Raw genomic sequence first — 18,724 nt, forward strand, 5'->3', positions numbered from 1 at the left:
CCGCGGGCTAGCGGGCCTGCGGGCTTTTTGTAGTTTTTTTTAAAAGGGGCGGGCCTACGGGTCGGCCCGGCCCGCCCAGAAATGGGCTCGGGCCCGACGGGCTTGGGCCGGGCTTTAGCCTGTCGGCCCGGGCCGGGCCTAAAGTGGGCCGCGGGCCGCGGGCTTTTTGGAGACCCTTAAGTTTGCAAGACTATTTAATTGAAACAAAGGATGGATAATATAACACAAGGTAATATAATTGCAATTACCCTTGACAACTTGAATTTAAATATTAAATATGAACAAGAAAGCCATGTTTGTATCACCGTCATTTTTTTTTTCTTATATCGACTTCATATTAAAAGGAAGAAAAGATGATATGAAAAAACTAGAGGAAAAACGAAACTAAATTAAAGAAAAGGAAATGTAAAAGAATTAAGAATGTAAGAAAATTAAGAAATTATTTGGCAATGATTCTAAGTAATGCTTTTAACTTAAAAAGTATTTTTGAAAAAAAAAAGTGTTTGACAAAATTTATGGAATACTTTTAAAAAAATTTTAAAACAATAACTTTTAGTATTGAAAAATCACTTGTAATGCTTTCTAAAAAAACACTTGATAAATGATTATCTTAAAACGCTTTTTAATAAAATACTTTCATTAAAAATACTTCAGGTAGAAATACTATCAAATGCACTCTAAAGCCATGTTTGGTTAAACAGAAATAATATGGAATAAGATAAGAGAAATGATATTATATCATATCCCATATTTGTTCGGGATATGATAAGTTACCTCATCACTTATCTTATTCTGTATTCAACAAAACATGAGATATGATAAGTGGTGTTATATATTATCTATCCTCTTTTATTTATTTGTTTTTTATATAGGATGTGTTAATCTCATACTAAGATATGAGATATATCTATCCCATGTATCAAAGAAGAACAAAAATGTTGCTCTAGCATTTCTAACTGATTTTCCATGTCCTAAAATTATTATAAAATTAGAATTATGGAAGAAGAAAAAATTAAGATCATAATCCTATTACATTCTTAAAATTGAAGTGCTCAATGAAAAGTAATGACCCATTTCAAACTATTTTTAATTTAACATACTGAAAATCAATCCAAATAATTTTCTCATATCTCATTAATTTCCTTTATTTCATCCTCACAATTTAATTCACTACAAAGAAAAGCTAAAATCATTCCGCCTTCTTTTGCAAAAAAAGAAAAAACATCATTGAATCTCAAAAAGAAAAGCAAGGACCATGAGCCTCATATGGAGATGATCTTGTGAAAAACAGGCATTGAATTCATTCAACTGCTTCCCTTCTGTTTGAGAGTGATTTTATCCCCGAGACTGAGAGCAATTCCTTGAGTTTTACTTCGTATTCTGATGAATCCAGTTATTTTGCTATTGGCTTGTTTCTCAATGCTCACATTTACTAAAGCATCCTCTCCAAATACGCTCTTTGCGTATAGGTTTGCTGCAAGGAACCCACACTCCCCATCTAATGCCGAGCTATGTCCAACCAAGAAAGAATGGTGACAAGCAAAGTAAAATGATTAATCAGTTGGAAAACAAGGCCCTTGGGAACTAAGATAGAAGGTAAACTATTGGTATTAGGGCTTTTAACTCGGGTTGGCTTTGTATGTATTTTTAGTTTATTACTCAATAACTAAAGTTTTTGACTCAAATTGGTAGCATAATGTGATAACATAATATTGCATGTTACAAGTTCAAGAACTATTGATAAGATACCAATCAATAAGCATCTTCAAGCTATTACTAGCCTAAATAAGGACTATAAAAAGAAAAAGAAAATAGAAAAGAAATGAAATGAAAAGAAAAAACTTGGGATTCTTATTACTTTTCATTGTAAATCACACAATCCAAACCATGCAATACAGTGTCGGGGCATTCATTCCCACATGTATCTTCCCCACTATTACCAACTTGCATAAGTTGTGCATAAAAAATTCAACTAGTATCACTGGTCCGTATTGGTGATATGAGGAAGACATGTCTCTAAGAAGGATGTGAGGCTATGTTCCATTGTATGAAAAAAAAAATTGAGAAAGAAAATCTTTTAAAATTTCTCCATTTTTTTTTTTTTTTTATTTTTTACCTTTTTGCATGATGGTCAAACATAAGAAAAACATTTTTCTTAACATTTTTTGTTTTCATTAAATTATGCATTTTGGAATGTTTGAAATAAAGAAAGTAAAGAACACAGAAGGAAAGAACGAAATTATAAAACTTTCTTTTTATCTGGTTATTCATGGAAAATTTGAGGGAAAAAAAATTTAAATATATGAGAGATGCACTTTCCTCAATTTTTTCTCATCATTTTTCAAAGAAAATGTGCCGGATATGAAAAAAAAAAAAAAAGGGATACAGTAGAAAGAAAGAAAAAGTAAAAAAATAAAAAATAGATTTAAAATTAATAAATTATTTTTATATATAACTTTAAATTTATTTTAACTCTTTTATATAAAGATTAAATAAGTTAAAAGTGAATAAGTTTTTTATTGTCTTAATTGTATTTTATTTTCTTTGATATTTTCCATAGTAAAACCAAATATGATAAAATCATTTTCCTTCACATTTTTCTTGTTTCCTTAATACTTTCAAAAACCAAGTATAATCTTAGTATCTTTCCCCTTCTTTTCCTCAACGTTTTTTCCCTTAACCTTTTCTATGGTATCTAAACATGATAAAATAATATCCTGAAGTTATGTTTGATTCTCGAAAAAATAGAAGGAAAAGAAAATAGAGAAGAAAAAAAAAAGGTTAAGACATGTTCAGTAACTGTTTTCGAAAACAATTATAAAAAATAGTTTTTAAGAACAATTTTTTAAAATTGTTCTCTGATTTTTGTAGAACAAAATTTTCCTTGAAAAACTAAAATGCTTTTAACCTATTTTTAATATTTTTAAAAATATGTTTTAAAAATAATTTTCATATCTAATATTTTATTTTTAATCATTTTACATGTTTTTATAATTATTTCGTAAAACACCTCTTAGAAAATAAGTAAAAACAACATAAAACAATTAAAAGATGTTTTATAAAAACATCTTATTTTTTTATTTCTAAGAACAAAAAACATAAAACAGTTTTTCATTACCAAATGTGTGTTCTTTATTTTTGTTCTCGAGAATAAAAAATTGTTTTTTCATACGGTCACATAATCACTTCTTTATAGATGTCTTGATCAAAATGGAACTAAACTAGAAACCTTTTGTTTGTCACCCATTCGATCACACCTAAGATAGGCCTTGGAGGCAAGGTTCCAAAATCAATTTTCACACTCCTCTTTGTGTTTCTGAACCTATTAGATCTATCATCAATCAACAATTTTGTAGCCCTAAAACAGGATATAAAACCAAACATTGAGATTGTGGCACCTTGATTGCACTAGTTTCTTAATCTTTGTTATTTTGATGGAAAAAAATTAAATATATGAGAGATGCACTCTCCTCAAATTTTCCTCGTCAATTTTCAAAGAAAATGGTAAGGAAAATCTTTTAGAGTATGTTTGATTTTTTGAAAAATTTGAGAGAAAATGTGATAGATATGAAAAAAAAAAAGGAAAAAAAAAAGGGATAAAGTAGAAAGAAAGAAAAAGTAGAAAAAAATAAAAAATAGATTTAAAATTAATAAATTATTTTTATATAGAACTTTAAATTTATTTTAACTCTTTTATATAAAGATTAAATAAATTAAAAGTGAATAAGTTTTTTATTATCTTAATTGTATTTTATTTTCTTTGATATTTTCCATAGTAAAACCAAAAATGATAAAATCATTTTCCTTCACATTTTTCTTCTTTTCTTAATACTTTCAAAAACCAAGTATAATCTTAGTATCTTTCCCCTTCTTTTCCTCAACGTTTTTTCCCTTAACCTTTTCTATGGTATCTAAACATGATAAAATAATATCCTGAAGTTATGTTTGATTCCCAAAAAAATTAAGGAAAAATATAATGGAAAGAAAATAGAGAAGAAGAAAAAAAAAAAAAAAAGGTTAAGACATGGTCAATACTGTTTTCAAAAACAATTTTAAAAAATAACTTCTAAAAACAATTTTTTAAAATTGTTCTCTGATTTTTGTAGAACAAAACTTTGCTTGAAAAACTAAAATGTTTTTAACCTATTTTTAAAAATATTTTTATGCCTAATATTTTATTTTTAATTATTTTACATGTTTTTATAATTATTTCGTAAAACACCTCTTAGAAAATAAGTAAAAACAACATAAAACAACTAAAAGATGTTTTATAAAAACATCTTCTTTTTTATTTTTAAGAACAAAAAACATAAAACAATTTTTTATTACCAAATGTGTTTTCTTTATTTTTTGTTCTCGAGAATAAAAAACTGTTTTTTCATACGGTCACATAATCACTTCTTTATAGATGTCTTGATCAAAATGGAACTAAACTAGAAACCTTTTGTTTGTCACCCATTCGATCACACCTAAGATAGGCCTTGGAGGCAAGGTTCCAAAATCAATTTTCACACTCCTCTTTGTGTTTCCGAACTTATTAGATCTATCATCAATCAACAATTTTGTAGCCCTAAAACAGGATATAAAACCAAACATTGAGATTGTGGCACCTTGATTTGCACTAGTTTCTTAATCTTTGTTATTTTGAATTCAAAAGATTTTCAATTAATGGTGACTTAAGTAGGGTTTTCCCATACTTCATAGGTTAGTATTTGAATGCATCCTTGCTAAGTCACTATTCATTTTTGTAACTTTTGTCCATTATCACGAGAGGGCATTCTAAATTTCTCATATATATATATATATATATATAATAGATAGGTTGCAGGACTCTTAACAAAGTCCAGATAAGTGAGTGTCATTAGTCATATTTTCATTGTAAATGTATATCAAAAGATCATATGGTTAAAGTAATAAGGTGACATATCTAGCTGAGAGTTTAAAGAACTTACAGTGGAGTAAGGCACTTCATGTTAGTTGACTTGATTATATGGTCCAAAAATTCTTTCTCTTCTTCAATAATAGTGTTTACAGCAACCTGAGAAAAATTTTATCACATTAAATTTAATCAAAATCCCAAATGGGGTAAAAAAAAAAATACGAAGACCATGAATAATAAGGAACAATCTAAAATAATGATAAAAAGAAGAAGCTCAATTATAATATTTCATAAAACTTAATGTTTATTACTCAATGACTTAAGTTGACTTTTAAGTTAAATTATACTTAATTTGTTGACTTAAAACTTATTACTTAATTTTTATTTTAAACATTAAGGTTGTTTAATAAAATTAATTTAAAATTTATTCTAAATCATCAAATTGACATATTTATTCTCATAAATTATAATTAGAGCAAATGAGGTTGAGTAATGATGAAAATTGTTGAATGGTAAAAGAGATTGTAAAGGTACCTATGACAAATAAGGGTAAAAAAGTAAAATAAATATGTGAATTTAAGAATAAGTTAATTGTTTTTACTTATTACTTAAAGTTATTTTTTACTTTAAATCATACCATTAAGTTATTTTACCAAACATACTTAATTTACTTAATAACTTAAATTAAATTATTAAGTTACTTTAAGTTATTAAGTTGGTTTACCAAACACCCACTTAATATTCATATTCACAATGTATAGTGTACATAAAGGTTTGATAACATAGTTAGTTAGAGATAAAGCATTATCCTAATCAATGTTTTCATAACTGGGTTGATCATTAAACACAAAAGTTGCCCAGTCATGTCATTAGTCAAACTAGTGGTTCAACCATTGTTAAACCATGATGTCATAAATATATAACTTAGATATTATTAAAATAAAAAATTATTATAAGTTAAAAATATATACAAACAACTAAGAACGATGTCTCATCTTCTTTTCTTTAATGTTAATAAATTTCGACAAGGATAAAAAGTAAATGTATTAATATTTTACTTTTATTGAATAGTCTAAGTATAATATTTAATTGTTAAGAAGATATATCCAAAAATGAAATAAAATTTGATTATTTCTTAATCCACATCTCAATAGCTATATATTCTATTACTCCATTTCAACAACTTTATAAATCTATAAATGAATATGGATAAAAATGTATATTTATTTTAAAGTTTTTATATAAGCCATTTTACAAATATGAATCATATATATAACAAGAGAGCAACCCCAACCTAGTGGCTACTAAATGCTTCCCTTTTGATAGGAGGGCCTCATTCAAACCCTTCAACACTCAATCAAAAAGAAAAAAGAAAACCACCATGGTGGTTGAACCACCAGGACAAATGAACAATAACTTGCTAAGCTATTTCCACATACCAACTAACCAATCAGACAAGAAAACACTAAAGAATACCATACATGGAAGTGTCAGCATATCAGTATCTTCCCCACCCCTAATTTGGTATCTTCAATATATAGGATGTTCAATTTTCTGTTAACATGATAAGCCCTCTTGAAATCAGGATCATTTTCTGTGATTGAAAATGAAACCAATTTCTATATCCATTAAAAATTGTATAACAAAGTAGGCATCACTGAATTTATAGCATTCAAGAGCACAACTATGCTATAATAGAAGGTTAACTGAAATTAAAAGGCATGAAAAGGTCAGAGGTGACAGAATACATGCTTCAAAATCAAAATCTAACCAGCAGGTACCTATGATAATCTCAATTTAGAAAGACAATAAGAAATAAAGCATGCAGCTCCCAAAATCTAACCAGCATAATTGGCAATAATGATGTTCATGTTATCAAAGCAGTCTGGGAAACTTGCTCAAAGAGACCGATCAATAAATATAGTATTGAAATTAAGAAGCAAATATTATGAGAGACGTACCTTGTTTTCCCACTCAAACTCAGCCCACATGGTTCTAAATGCCACATCAGCACAGGATGCCGGAGAAATGTAATCCATTATATCAATATGGATGTCATTGAGGACAATAACATTTCGTTCAAGCACATTTGAAGTCTCATAAACAATGTTACCAAATATGACCCCTGTTTCAGTTGAAGAAACCTTAATATTTGCCTTAATCTGCTTGCTTGATCGGGGAGCTAATGAATAGTTTTGTGGGTGCTCCACAAGTTTGAGATCACCCATGGTTGCCAACTCCAAGCACAAATTCTGGAGGGTCAGCTTGGTTCGATTGATGATGGTAACATCAAGGACAATGTCATAATGATGAACTGTTACATACGCTTCAGCATAGACAGGGTCACTGAATCCTGTGAGCTGAAGAATGCGATTAAGTTTATTTACATCATCTCCATCCTTTGTGAACCCTCCAGTAGCACATTTGAGATCATCTTGCACCTCATCTTCCAGTTCAAGCTGGCTCATACCCTAGAAAATTATGTGCAAACAAACTGTAATCAAGAAACTCAAAATGTTTACAAACACAATATGGGGCTTTCTAGATTCCATGACCAAATATTTAAAGAGTGAACATGAAAAAAAAAAAAAGTACTGGAGAGAAAAGGAGACCAGTAAAGCTTAAATTATTTATCTCTTTGATTTCAGGTAGTACCATAAAAATTCTACATTGGAGTGTCCATGACATAGAAAATGCTAAGTCCCGGTCTTCATATCCATAAAATCATTCAAGAACTACAATTTTAAATACAACGGATTGTTGCTATTGCCTGAGAGATTTCCCAAAAAGAGATTTATACACTTCAAAGAAAATTCAATACTTCATACTTACTGAACTGAATATCTAGGCCGCTGACTTGGTTCTGAAATGCAGGCAAGCTGAAAATGTGGGGCAGGATAATAAGGCTGTCAAAATAAAAAATAAAAATAAAGCTAAAAATTCAAGTTGATCCATCTTATTCAAAGAGCTATCAGATTGCCTCTTCAGCATGACAATTTTATTACCAGGCCTGCCAGATCTCACTCCATCAAATAACTCTAAAAATAGCATTGCTTATAAGCAAATGATCCATCATCCTAATATGCATTGGTTCATTGGTTCATTGGTTTACCTAATCCTGAGGGTAGATAGATTCCAGGATGATGGTACTGCACATCTTGGCATTATATCGTGATTTTCTTATACAGCTACTTTATCTTATATTCATAACTAGAAGATGCTAGGGAAGAGGGATCACCTTTTCTTGCATATTCAATTTTCTCTCTTGATGTGGCAAAGAATCTTCATTATCCCAGAGTTAAGTTGGTGCCACACCCCAACAATTTTTTTGTCTGATATGTCTTGTGGGCTTTCCATGAGGGGTTCAACTAAGGGGATCCAGTTTGGAATGGAGTTTCTTAGCTTTCTTCTCTTTCTGCCCTTTGGTGACTATAAAGGTTCAAATAAGTGCTATGTTGGTGTACTTCTAATGGGTGAAAGCTGGTGTCTTTAAATGGTCAGAGATCCTTGCTTCCCAACTTCTAACTGGGACAACACAACTAGCCTCCTCCATGGGTGAGTGATATTTAACGTATAGCTACACTTTATGGAGTTCAGGTCAAATTGGCATTGGAGCACTTTTAAAGGGAGAAAAAGACGTCCTGTTGGTTTTCCACAAAAAAAAAAAAAAAAAACAGTTATTTGATCATAAACAAAAACAGAGCAAAAATTTCATGTGAATAAACAAAAAACAGTAGCAATAGAACTGGGCATCATTCCTTATCATCTCTCACCTAAAAGTAACACTGAAGTTAAAACACTATTAAATGAAGAATGCACAGCAGAGTAAAGTGGGGTCTTATTACAAAGTTCAGAATAATAAAAAAAATGTCCAAAATGATTATGAAATCAAGACAAGCATGCTATTAAATGTATTTCAGTAAGTAATTTCACTTCGTAGAAGTGAAAAAGGTGAATAATTTTTAATTACCTTCCTGCTTTTGAGATGATAGAAGTCAATAAGATCATCTGGCTGTGCATGGGAAATTTGAGCCTTTGCTTTAATTTCCTCTGTTTCACGAAACTGCTTATCAGCCAGCATTTTAACAAAACTCTGTCGGCAAGACTGCAGCCATATCTTCCTAATCTCATCACCAGTGTTACATAGCAATCTGATACAAAGGACAATCCTATCATAAGAATCATTGTCGATTGGGTGTGGGAAATACGAGGACCGACCCAGTTGCAGCATAGAAACCATGATCAATAAGACTTCTGTAGATAATTTGTTCACTTCAGTTTTCAATTCCTGAACATCTTCCAATCGCAAAACAAGCTTTGTCAGTGTGCAAGCAACAACTGCCCCGAGGAAAAAGTCGCCTGAAAGAATCAATGATCTCAAGTTTCCAACCAAAGCCAATGATCCTTGAACAAGGGTTTGTGGTGACAAGGTAGTTTCTATGGCTGCACTCTGTGTGGCATAGGTCCCATCTGCAAGAATAGCAGGACGTCTAGAAGATACAGTAATAGAGTTCACCTGTTGAGAACTCTTCAGAGCATTGGGTGCATCTCCTTCCTCACTAGCCGTGAAGAATGGGAGCTCCCCAAGACACTGCTTAATTGTCTCAATTCCACTCTCAACTTCCGGAATAGAGAGGCAGTACTCTCCAATGATCCAAAGAGCACAAGAACACACCCTAGCAGCACGGATCTGGTAAAAAGTGTCCAAAAGCCTTGTTATTATTGATACCCGTAACTTTGGATTCGTTTCAATAATCTCACGCACAAAAACAATCACATCTATGGCAGAAGCAACATTGTTGTCCCCCAAGAAATCCATCAAAAGAAGAACAACCGTGCTTGCCACCTCTGGGAACTTAATCGCACAAGAATGTATCCCTTGTATAAGCATTTGCCTATACTCCCCATTCTTCTCAAGCTCAACACTCTGTGTCTTCACCACCTCCTTCTTCAGCACAAGCACAACCTCATCAACATTCTTCGGGGTTATCAAATCAAGCGCAATATCAATTGTTTTCCTCCTAATGTCAAGACTTGGACTCGATAAGGCCCTAAGCACATCCATAATCATCTCAACCACGACCCCCCTATGCAAAGACTTAAGCTCATTGAGCCTATCTAACACAATAAGCTTAACATTGTTATCACTCTGTGACAGCAACAGCTGACAGTATGTGTTTGCCGCAGCCCTAATGGCAGTCGGGGCAGATGACAAGGACATTAGAGTATTTGCACACTCGTATATAACCGCAGTCAAGGGCGAGTTCAACAAAGATATAATTATCTTAATGTACTTCCCCTTTTCATCCTTATTTGTCCTACAAACCTTCTTAATCAATTCCAACACCACCATCTGCATCTGCTCATCCCAATCCGGAACCCTATCAATATTACTGAAAACATAATCAACAGCCTTAAATTGTGCACAATTAAACAACATCAAGAACGCATTCCGCTTAACGGAAGCGTCCAGCTCCGAGACCAGCAGCTGCTGGATCAGCTCGGGAGCGTGATCCAGCAACTGCTCGCCATGAGGGAGGCCATAGATCGACATAAGCGCGAGCACCGCGTTCCGCCGAACAAAGGGGTGGCGGTGCTCAAGGTTTCCGATGATTGAGGGTACCAGAGGCTCGATGAGCTCGGGCTCGGCGACGCGGCACAGGAAGCGGAGGCAGACGCCGCGGATGTACTCGTTGGGGTGCTGGAGGTTGTTGCGGAGGTTCTGAATCACGAGGATCATCTCCGGCAGCATCCGGCCGGTGGAGTCTGTCTTTTTTAGGGTTTCGAGATAGAGAAGGAGGAGCCTTTGGATGATGTGGTCCTCCGATGGGAGGACGTAGCGGATAATGGTGATGAAGAGTTGGGGAATAGATTCTCCGTTGAGGATCATCAAAATGGCTTTCTTCATCGCGTCGATTTTGGCGTCGACGTCGTTGGATTCCAAGGCCTGTTTGATCTCGTTGGCCATGGCGGGCGTGGCCTTGTCGAAGTGGATGAGGAGACTGCACGATCTCTCCATTGATGGTTGCAGAGATGGAGATGTTGCAGGCCAAACTCTAGAGGAAGGGAGGGGGAGATCGAGACACACCGTATTTGGTGGTGGACGACCGAAAGTGGGGATCAGGAAATCCAGAGAACAGAGCTGACTGCTCTGGGACGAAGGGTGGAAGGGCGTGGCGAGCTTATAAAGGTTTGCATTGGGTGGGGTCGGGTTTGGGCTGACATTCGGATCGGGTTACGGGCAAAGGATTAAATTGCCCTGAGTTGGATGTTGGATTGAAATTTGAATTCTTTCTGGTTATGCTTGGGTGGAACGTTTGAAAGAAATAGAACAAAGAAGAAAAATAGAAGAACCAAAAAGGAAAGAAAGATCATTATTTTGTTGGAAAATTAAAGGAAAGAAAATTATATTAACAAGGAGTGGGTTTGTACGAACTTTATAATCTTTTAACAATTTTGTTCATTGTTTTTAGTTTTCTTTTTCTTTTTTTTTTTTTCACTTTCTCCCGTTGTATTCAAATATAAAGAAAAATAAAGTAAAATCTTATACATTTTCAAAAATTTGAATTTTTGTACCAAAGAGTTAAAATTACTTAAATGAATTTGAATCGATATATAAAAATAATTTGTTTTTATTTTTCTTCACATTTTCTCTTTATTTTCTTTCCCTTATATTTTCTCTTAAATTTCTCAGGAACCAAACATAACACTGACATTATTCTCCAAAAACCAAAAGGAAAATCATTATTTTTAGCATTTCCTTTCCTTTCCTTAGTATATTTTAACGAACCAAACATAGTATAGATGAAAATAAATTCTCACATGATATTTTACTATTTGTTGGGCACAAATCAAACATTTATTGTAAGCATCTAAGCAAACATAAAGCTTAGAGAATTACTTGGAGAATTAATGTGATACTTAAGGTTCATGCATTGATTTGATCGAGAGTTTTAAAAGTGTAAGTGTATTCTTCATGATAAAACTTCTTAGGGTAAGAGAGAGGGATGTTAAGTTGAATTTGTTAGGATAGAGCCCTTAAAAGCGTAACATGATGTAACAAATATGGATGTATTCCAGTTTCACTTTTATCTCTCATTATTCTATGCATTATACTTGATGAGTATTCTGACCTATCATCTCTTTCATCATACATGGTTTGGGTGTATTAGGAGTTGTACAAAAGATTCAAGACATGGGTTCCTTGTAAGTTGATGACACTTTCATAGTTAGTTTGTTGACTTATCAAATCCATTTGAGGTTGTAGTGTATTATCTTTCAATTGAAGGGATGAATGGTCTTGACCATTAGGATGAGGTTCCCATGGTGCGTGTAGTAATGTGTACAATTATACATTGGACATAATCCATGGTGAGTCATGACATAAGGTTATCAAGTAGTCATAACTTCACTAAACTGCCATATTGTACTATCTCTTATCCTTGATAAAATATTAAACTTATGCTAAAGTTAGCAGTGGTTTTGACCTATGAGTGAAATCCTAAAGTCACCATATATTCTCAGTAGATTAGGTCACTATTGATGGAAGTCAGTAGCAATAAGTACTCTCAATAAAGGCACCATGATATCTCATGGATTTTGAGACAATGTGTCTCATTAGGTAATTTAAAGGACATATTATAAAGAGATATGACCACAACAATTCCATGAGTAGAATTTATAAGTTAGGTTATGTCAATTGATCATATAATAGGAAGATCTGTAACTCAAAGATAGTAGAGGTAACCTTAAGAGGTTCATAACTTTCACTTTATTAATTGTAGACACTAATTCATGGGGAGGCTATATAGTGGATAGTAGGTCACAAACTCGAGCACTTAGTGTCTCATTATAATATACATAGGATATTGAAGTGTAATTGACTCTTTGTAATAGGATGTTGAGTCGACTTTAGAATTGAATTGTGAGGGAGCCAGTACTATTCTATGGGTCCTAGTGGTCCCCATTCAAGCTCATATACCTTGATGATATAGTTTATATGGCTTAGTTGGTAATTGGTTCAATTATGTGCATAAGGGCATTTTAGTAATTATGTGAAGTTACATAAGGGTTACTAAACAATATCTTTAGACTAGGTTAATTGATTAATTAAAGGGCTATTAGGCTAATTAATTCATTAGGACCCTTTTGGAGCTAGATTAAGTGACCTAAGCATAAGGTGGACTCAAGTCACTTAAGCTTAGTAGTAAGCCCATAAATACCCCCTTAGGGATTAGGGATTCACTTCTTCAGCCATTCCCCCTTACGTTCTAGAGAGAGAAACTTAACCCCACTCTCAAGATTTCCACTATTTAAGTGCCAAACTTTAAGGAGGAGTAATCAGGCAGAAGATCAGGGTTTGCAAGATCTTAAGGGATTCCCATAACATTCAATAATATTTTTCACCATAAGGAATTGATGAAGGAACATCTAGATCTAGGTAAACACTCTTAACTCATAGATCTATATCTTATTAATGCTTTTAAATGCATTGTTTATGTTTGCATAGGATCTAGTAGCCCTAGGGTAATAACATGCATCCTAACAAGATCTAAGGCCTAGGAACAAAGTAATCCAAAGTTCCCAACAACTAGTATCAGAGCTCTAAATTAGGTTTAACCATGTTAGGTCTATTCTAGGATATGCTTACCTTTGTTTTGTTGGGTTCATTTTTCATCCCATAGCTTATGGATGAATGTATGCATGAGATATTTTTATCTTTTGTGTTGAATATGATATTTATGATTGCGATTGATTGTTTTTGTTCTCATAGATGGCTTGTACACCCCATTAAGGGTATATGATTTATCTTTGGTTGTAAAATCCAATTTTATTTCACATAGATGAGTTGTACATTCTAGTTTAAAGGAGTATAGGGCTTTTATTTTGATGTGAAAGTTCAATTTGTATTCATCTATGTAGCCCATGAGAGCCATAGAAGCAATCTAGTAATTCAAAAGACATTTATGGAGATTCCCTTATTGGAAAAAAAATTTCAAAAGAAATCGTAGTTGAAGATGTAGGGATTCGTTCTCAGAATCTACAGATTTTGTGGTAGTGCTTGAGCACCAATTCAATCACTTGAGCAATTAAACATCCATCTAATGTTGCATCCAACGCTCTAGACTTCCATCCAATTCTCCTATGCTTCAACAAGAAGTTTAGTTTTAAGGGTAGTTTAGGGTTTTTGTAAAGTCACTAACTCTAATTTTTTGTTACAGGTTTAATTTAGTATTTTTGGATTTTGAGAATCTAAATATTTGGGTTACCAAATATGCAACAAGATCCCTAAGGTCATAGGAATCTCTCTTATATTATTTCCTTTTATGCATATTAGTCATATTGCATGTGGTAGGAAATTTATGTAAAATGTTTTTCAAAATGGTAATTTTGGATTTTTTTTTCATAGAAAATAAATTTTCATGAGGGGATTCTTTCCAAATATTATTTATTTGGCATCAGAAGTTGTTAATTTGGGTTGCTATTACCTTTTCGAACTTTCCTCTTATTTGGGGATGGGTGATTCTCTAGGCTCTTTTCCCTAAGAAATGAAGGACTATATTGGAAAAGGAAAGTTGAAGGATGAGGAATATGAGAGCAATTTCTATTTGGCACAAGCATTCAAACTTAGGTAATAAATAAAGGTTTTGAAAAATCCCATGATAGATAATTTATTTTAAGAAGGTTACCAAAATTACTCAAATTCTTTTATTCTAAAATATTAAGTGGGAGAGGGTCATAGACAAGCTCATAGCATCTAAGATCAAGCCTATCTTGATTTTTGGCCTATTACCATTCTAAAGATGGGGTGGCCCATGAATTTAAGTGATATAGACTATCATTTAAAGACAAGACTATATATGTTTATAGTAGGAGTGACTCACCCTAAAGATGAAACTCTTCACTTGGTAACATTGATGTCAAGGATCTTGGTTACATACTCAACTTAAAATATGAATTGGTATAATCACTTCGAAACAATCCCACTTGCATAGCTTAAGGGCTAAATAAAAAGGTATGTTGATCAATGCCTTAGAATAACCTTTTAAGGTTTAAGGCAGGTTGATTAATTAGAGAGGGTCTCTACTTAGTAATAGGAATTGTGACCTACTTGAAAGAGGTTTGATCCTTATGACATTAGAATACCTTGCATAAATACATGCATGTAGTATGAGAGCATTTCATTTTTGCTAAATTATTGCTATATTTGCCTTGAATGCTCAGTTTTCTTTATTAATGCATGGAATTTTTATTTTTTACAAGAATCATGTCTTATAAATAGATCATTCTTATTCTCACTAATAATAAATTGACTAGTCCCAACTATGCTGACTAGAAAAGAAACTTGAACATAGTGCTCACAATAAAACAATTGAAAAGGGTAACTCGAGAGCTTCCTCCACCCATTCCTAATGAGCTTTCCAGGTATAAAGATAAAGATGTTCATTCTTAGTGGCAAAGAGCAAATGGGATGACCTGTTGTATAATACTTAGGTCTCTCGATAATGTGTTGCAACAACAACACATGGGCACTACTTATGAGATTCTCTTCAACTTGTAGGAAATGTTTGGTGAGAGGGAGGAGAGGGGGGGGGGGGGGGGGGGGCGGGCAAGCCAACCTTAAGGTCCATCATGAGCACCAAGATGACAAAAGGAACTCCTATAAGAGACCATAGGATTCATATTATTGCATTTTTTTAACAAGATGGAGATCTTTAGAGCTGAGATCGATGGGGAAAATAAGGTAGATATGATCCCAAAGACTTTGTTGGATTCCTTTAGGCAGTTTAAGCTCAATTATACTATGAGTAAGTTAATGATCAACTTGTTTGAACTAATGAGGGAACTCCAGACAGCTAAGGGAATTCTCAAGGATTCTTAAGGTGTTCACATGGTAGTAAATGTTCTTCAGGTTCTTCCCAAAAGAAGAAGAAGAACACTTTCAAGAATATTGAGCAAGAAAAGACCAAGGCTAGGAAAGGAAAGAGCAAGTGAAAGGGCAAGTGTGTCCTTTGTGGTAGGAAGAACCATTGGAAGAAGGAATGTCCTAAGTTCTTGAAGAAATCAGAAGGTACGTTTCATTCACTTCTAGTTGAGTCTTATTTAGTGGTGGATTCCACCAACTCATGGTGGATAGATTTTAGGGCCAATGACCATATCTATGATTCTTTATAAGGGTTTCAACTAAGGAGTAGCTTGAATGAAAGAGAGATATTCCTAACTATGGCATCTACTGCAAGGATATCTGTGCCAATCGTGGGAAATGTTACCCTAATTTTAGAGAATAATAGTCATCTAAGACTCGATGATTTGTCTTTATGTACTTGAGTCTAGAAAGAAATTGATTTCAATTTCTAGTTTAAATAAATCAAATTATTCATTTTATTCCAATAGAAGTGTTTTTATTAGAAATAATGATCAAGTTTGAGATTTATTAAAAGCCATTTGACTAGGAAACTAATTGGATAAAGAAAAGGGATGTTCTAACACATGAAGACACTACCAAGGGTCCCAAAAGGGCCTTACCAACCTTGCCACCCTTTTGGTCTTAAACCTCATGTGATTACAACACATGAGAGACATTTTAATTGTCTTAAAATAAAGGAATGGGCTAGGGAAGCATCAGAACTAATTCTAGCCCAATCTTGAGCCCTTAACTTCCATGGGAGGAGACTTCCATGTAAAGGGAACTTAGGGCTAACTTAGGAATAATATAAAAGAAAAAATTGACAGCCATTTTGGGGGTATGTTCACATTCATTTTAGGTTGGATCATAAAGAGAATTAGAGATTCAAAAGAGGAGATAGATATTGGAATTTTGGGTTATCTTAGGTTCTTAAATTTTGCTTGTTCATATTTTGGATTTTTTTTTATCTAGTCTTGAATTGTTTTACATTAAGAGCACAATTGGACCATTCAATTTCTTATTTTGCTTATCATTATTTCAGTTTAATTTTCTCTCAATGAATTGTGAGTAATCACTTATGTTAGGATAGAGTCCTTAAAAGATGTCATGATGTAACAAATTTGAAGTTTATTATTTATTTAATAAAATTCCAATGACACTTTAATCTATCCTTATTCCATGCATTGTACTTTACGAGTATTCTAGCCTGCATTTCTTGCATTGTACACTTGGGTGCATGAGGAGTTGCACAAAAGATCCAAGTCATGGATTTCTTATGAGTAGATGACTTGTTTACTGTTGGTTCATGAACGTAGGCAATCCATTTCGAGGCTATAGTGTACTGCCTTATAATTGGAGGATTAGATAGTCTTGTCCATTGGAATGGGCTTCCCATGGTCAATGCACTTATGTGTATGGTTACACATTGGACAAGACCTACAATGGGTCATGACATAAGGCTATCAGGTGGTCATGACTTCACCAAATTACTATGTTGTATTGTCACGCCCTAAAACCCACTCCAAGGGCATGACAGTCATTTCTCACCTCAAGCCCCAAGGCTCAAAGTGGAAATGACATAAACATTCGTATTGTAACTAGAAATAAATTTACCAATTACCAAATTCCTATTCAAAGTAGTAGGACAAAATTCTAAAATCTCCAAGTATCAACTTTAAAAAAACTAATACATCAACCAGAGTGTTATTGTCCAAATAACTCCAAATTCAAATAATTTAAATGGAAAATAAATTTTAACATCTAAAAAATGTCCAAAAATAAAGTTTGAGCCAAAAACCTAACAAAGAAAAATTCCCAAGCCTAGCCATCACTCCTCGCCTGAACTGAAAGTACTTGAAAAATTATCAACGAAGGGGCATGAGCTTAAAGCTCAATAAGAAACATCAATGCAATTTCATGGATCAAACATTTTCAATCATGTTTACAAATACGAGATATAACATATACTTATTTTCATAAAAAAACTTTTGAGTTCGAAATACTAATATATTCAAACTTTTCAACAAACTTTCTCATATCCAATTCAAAACAATTTCTCATCAAAACCAAATCAAATGCATTCAAAATATCTTACTCTGGTTATGAAATAAAAAATGGTGTCCAATTAGGTGGGACTTCACTAATGAGTGACTAGTTTCAAATTTGTTCCATTTAAGGTGAACAAAACCAAAAGTCAACAATTATAACCCGTTGACTAGGGCCCATAAGGTCAACTATTATAACCCGTTGACTAGGGCCATAAAGTCAACTATTATAACCCGTTGACTAGGGCCATATAATATCATAACCCGTTGATTAAGGTCATAAGGTCAACTATTATAACCCGTTGACTAGGGCCATAAAGTCAACTATTATAACCCGTTGACTAGGGCCATATAATATCAACTATTATAACCCGTTGATTAAGGTCATAAGGTCAACTATTATAACCCGTTGATTAGGGCCATATAATATCAACTATTATAACCCGTTGATTAGAGCCATATAATATCAACTATTATAACCCGTTGATTAGGGCCATAGAAATGTCAACAATTATAACCCGTTGACTAGGGTCATAAGAACCAAAGTCAAACACTTTATTTCATTAATTCAAACTTCAAAACAAAATATCATATCTCCAAAAATTTTCATTTTTCATAAATAAACAAAGAAGATTCTCAAATATACTTTCCATACAAAACACATATTTGATCCATGCAAAAGGATAAAAATAATATTTTTACATTTTTCAAAATATAATATAAAAAGGAAATTATTTTCTTTTATAAAAATCTGTATTAATTTCCCTTACCTTGAAGAAGCACTCAAAATCTTGAAGTATTTAACTCTGAAGAATTCCCTCTTCACCTAACATAATATCATACACAATATTAATTATTGATTATTTATCCAAACATATAAATTTGAAAATCCTA

General features: G+C 32.9%; 1 protein-coding gene across 1 annotated transcript; it reads right to left on the reverse strand.

The window, feature by feature from the left end:
* Window positions 1-1,106: 1,106 nt before the first annotated feature.
* Window positions 1,107-11,243, reverse strand: LOC100255342 (coatomer subunit beta-1). The gene is made up of 4 exons (XM_002275190.4): window positions 8,850-11,243; window positions 6,841-7,350; window positions 4,953-5,038; window positions 1,107-1,509 (listed from the first exon to the last, which is right to left on the reverse strand). Exons 1-4 carry the CDS (start codon window positions 10,896-10,898, stop codon window positions 1,305-1,307), a joined length of 2,850 nt encoding a protein of 949 aa, XP_002275226.1. The 5' UTR covers window positions 10,899-11,243; the 3' UTR covers window positions 1,107-1,304.
* Window positions 11,244-18,724: the final 7,481 nt, after the last annotated feature.

This window comes from Vitis vinifera, chromosome 9 (genome assembly GCF_030704535.1).
Source record: "Vitis vinifera cultivar Pinot Noir 40024 chromosome 9, ASM3070453v1".
Lineage (NCBI taxonomy): Eukaryota > Viridiplantae > Streptophyta > Magnoliopsida > Vitales > Vitaceae > Vitis > Vitis vinifera.

Coding starts and splice junctions, on each gene's coding strand:
- LOC100255342 (XM_002275190.4), bottom strand. CDS start 10,898: ATGGAGAGATCGTGCAGTCTCCTCATCCACTTCGACAAGGCCACGCCC. Junction 7,351..8,849: donor ATCATCTCAAAAGCAGGAAG/GTAATTAAAAAT, acceptor ATAATTTTCTAG/GGTATGAGCCAGCTTGAACT. Junction 1,510..4,952: donor ATGAAGTGCCTTACTCCACT/GTAAGTTCTTTA, acceptor GGTTGGACATAG/CTCGGCATTAGATGGGGAGT.